The sequence below is a fragment of the Cynara cardunculus genome, assembly GCF_001531365.2.
Source record: "Cynara cardunculus var. scolymus isolate 2C chromosome LG 12, CcrdV1, whole genome shotgun sequence".
NCBI lineage: Eukaryota > Viridiplantae > Streptophyta > Magnoliopsida > Asterales > Asteraceae > Cynara > Cynara cardunculus.
This window is the reverse complement of record NC_037539.1, coordinates 7332479-7336028: the sequence shown is the minus strand read 5'-3', so window position 1 is coordinate 7336028 and position 3550 is coordinate 7332479. Positions and strand designations below refer to the sequence as shown.

The following is a 3550-nucleotide window of genomic DNA, read 5'->3' as shown; positions in this document are numbered from 1 at the left end:
TCAACCGTCACACGTCCCACCACCACGTGCCTTACATAAAACGCCTTACCCACTTTCTTCAATACATTTACTTTACTACCCTTTTTCACATTATTTATATATTATAATCTTAAATCAAAAACATAAAAGTTTTCAAAGCAAAAAAGTAAATAAAAATTACGTCTATAAATTCTAAAGATTGGAATATCGGTTGTGAGAAATGGGACCAACGTCTTTTGCTCTTCCTTAGACTCTACTCAATTAAGAGGTACTTCAAAACTTTAAACCTATATATATTATATTCTAAAAATATATTATAAATGAAATAAAAATAATCTGTTTTGATTTAATTCGATCCGGGTTAAATAAGAAGCAACGGGATTGGACGATTGGTTAAAAAGTTTATGGTAAAATTTTACGAGACGTTAAAAGAATAAATAAAAGTATGAAAGAGTTGGTAATTAATAATTGGGAGTCACTATTTTGGCATGAGAAAAGCACAAGTTGCATGTTATACGAGTTTGGTCCAAATAATTGATACCAAACTAATACTCCTAAATATCATGCTTTTCAATCTCATCAAACAAACCTTCACACCATTACATGTCTCCCCCCACTCTTTTCATTTTTCCCCACATATACATACATTAATATATATATATATATATATTTTTTTTTTTTTTTGCTGAGGCTATATATTTTTGCTCACTCAGTAGCTGAGGCTAGTAAGGGGGCTGAATTGAACCCAAAATCTTTTATTTTAACAAAAATAATCTCAGCACACTAACTTTTACGAGCCGTTTGATTCAGACTAGGGACTAAAAAATGAAAACAAGAATAAATTTATTATTACTCTGAATTTAACCTGAAATAAAAATTTGAAATTTTACAGAAATGAACTAAATCAAATAGTTTTTTTATTTTTAATCTGATTAAAATACTTTAAACCAAACAGCCCTAATATATTAGGGATTTAATGCGGGATATTTTATAAAAATAGGGAAAGGTGTTAATTATATTATAACTTAACCATGGTTAATTTCTTCAACCCCCTTTGAACGACGTGTTATGGTTTATACACGCGCAGTTTAGATCAGGGAGAAGCACAAATCAGTCCCAAGCAATTACCTCTCTCTCTCTCTCACAAGAAACTTGTCTCCTTCTCTAAAATATCCACACCTTTGCTACCAAAAGAGCAAGAATTGTTTTTGGGTTTTCAAATAGGGAAACAACGGCGTGTCGTTTGAGTGGTACGGGCTTATCATTTAATTCTTTGTGCAGGGGGGTTTTGGGTTATTGATTGAGAATTTGAAAGATTCCTGAAATTGAGAGGTATCGTCAATTGGGTATGTGAAAGTTGCACTGATTTCACCTGCTGCTGATGAAATGGGTCAATTTTGGATATTTTTTCAATTGTTTAGTTGAAATTTGTGGGTTTTGTCGTTGAGATACATAGAATTTGAATAGTTTTGTGTGGGTTTTAGATTTGGTAAGTTTTGGATATGAAAACTGAGGTGAATATGGGAGGTGAGAGTTGGAATGATGAAGATAAAGCCATTGTTGCTGCTGTTCTAGGGTCCAGAGCATTTGATTACTTGATTTCAAGCTCCGTTTCTAATGAATGCTCTTTAACTTCATTGGGAAATGATGAGAATCTGCAACACAAGCTCTCAGATCTTGTGGACCACCCGAATTCAGCCAATTTTAGTTGGAATTACGCAATTTTTTGGCAAGTCTCGCAGTCAAAAACAGGGGATTTGGTTCTTGGATGGGGGGATGGATCTTGTAGAGAGCCAAAAGAAGGTGAAGAATTCGAAATCGCTCGAATTCTTAGTTTTCGATTGGAAGATGAGAATCAACAGAGAATTAAGAAAAGGGTTCTTCAGAAAATCCATCTTTTGTTTGGTGGATTAGATGAAGATAATTATGCTTTCGGATTGGATAGGGTTACTGATACCGAAATGTTCTTCTTGATCTCCATGTATTTCTCATTCCGAAAAGGCGACGGAGGTCCGGGAAGGTGTTTTACATCCGGTCATCACGTCTGGATTTCCGATGCATTGAATTCATCATCCGATTACTGTTTCCGATCTTATCTTGCTAAATCTGCCGGCATTCAGACCATCGTTTTGGTTCCCACCGACGTCGGCGTCGTCGAGGTCGGATCCATTCGGTCGTTACCGGAAAACCCCAAGCTTTTGCACTCCATCAGATCTTCGTTTTCCGTGAATCAGATAACCGCTTCTGTAGCCACACCAATTCCGGTGATCAAAAGAAACAGCAATTCCCATTCCGATCGACCCGTCAGGGCGTCCAAGATTTTCGGCCAGGATCTGAGTTCGAATTTAAACCAGCCGCCGTTCCGGGAAAAGCTCACCGTCCGGAAACCCGACGACCCACGGGTCCCGTTTTCGAATTGGGCACAATTCAACAGTCCTCCAAAGCCGACACCACAATTGCAAATCGATTTCTCCGGCATTACTTCCCGGCCGGTTAGCAGCGAATCCAAGATTTCAGAAGAAACCTCCTGCAGAGACGAAAGGGAAGCCATCACCGGCATCATAACAGACGAGAAACGACCACGGAAACGGGGCCGGAAGCCCGCTAACGGACGGGAAGAGCCACTAAACCATGTCGAAGCTGAACGACAAAGAAGAGAAAAGCTGAACCAAAGATTCTACGCTTTAAGAGCAGTGGTTCCCAATATTTCAAAGATGGATAAAGCCTCGTTATTAGGCGATGCGATCACGTACATAACTGATCTTCAGAAGAAGCTCAAGGAGATGGAATCAGAAAGAAACGGACCCAATAACAACAACTCGATCGAAGTCCAAACCGGTGAGGATGAAGTCCTGGTGAAGGTAACCTGTCCTTTAGACATACACCCTGTATCTAAAGTTATCCAAACGTTCCAAGAATCGAAGATCACAGTCATGGAATCGAAGATGGCAGCACGAAACGATACGGTTTTCCACACGTTCGTGGTCAAGTCTCAAGGACCCGAACAACTGACCAAGGAGAAGTTGATCTCTGCGTTTTCAAGAGAAACAACCTCCTCGTTACATCCATCGTCATGAAAATGGAGGGAAAAGCAGCAAGTTTTAATATGCGTTCTGGGATTTGTAGAGCAGGAATCGACTTAGAAATCGTTATGCAGAGGTTAATTTTGGTTCATTTTCAATATACAATTTTATGGAGCTTAAATGTATAAATGGAATAATTATCTAAACATCATACTCATACAGATGTATGATCGTTTCTTAATAATCGTCAAAATGTTTATGTTGCCATTTAAGCTTATTCATCGTGGGATGATTAGCAATAAGGTTTGAGTTTTTGGGGATTCTTCTGGGTTTAAATTCGGTTATTTTAAGATAATGTAAATTAAATTTGTTATAATGATGGTGATGGCAGTAGGATGGAAAATTGAAGTGCAAACATAAGTTGGGTTGGTGGGGTGGAATCATGAAAATGGGGATTTGCAAAACATAAGACCATCCACACAGGGTTTGCAAAACCCTTTCAAAATGAATTGCAAATGGCCACCTCACCATAATTTTATCTGACACTT

The 3550-nt window shown here is 38.2% G+C and overlaps 1 protein-coding gene across 1 annotated transcript; it reads left to right on the top strand.

The window, feature by feature from the left end:
- Positions 1–1272: 1272 nt before the first annotated feature.
- On the top strand, positions 1273–3276 carry LOC112522862 (transcription factor bHLH13). Its single transcript, XM_025132179.1, has one exon. It carries the CDS (start codon positions 1482–1484, stop codon positions 3054–3056), a length of 1575 nt encoding a protein of 524 aa, XP_024987947.1. The 5' UTR covers positions 1273–1481; the 3' UTR covers positions 3057–3276.
- The last annotated feature ends 274 nt before the right edge of the window (positions 3277–3550 follow it).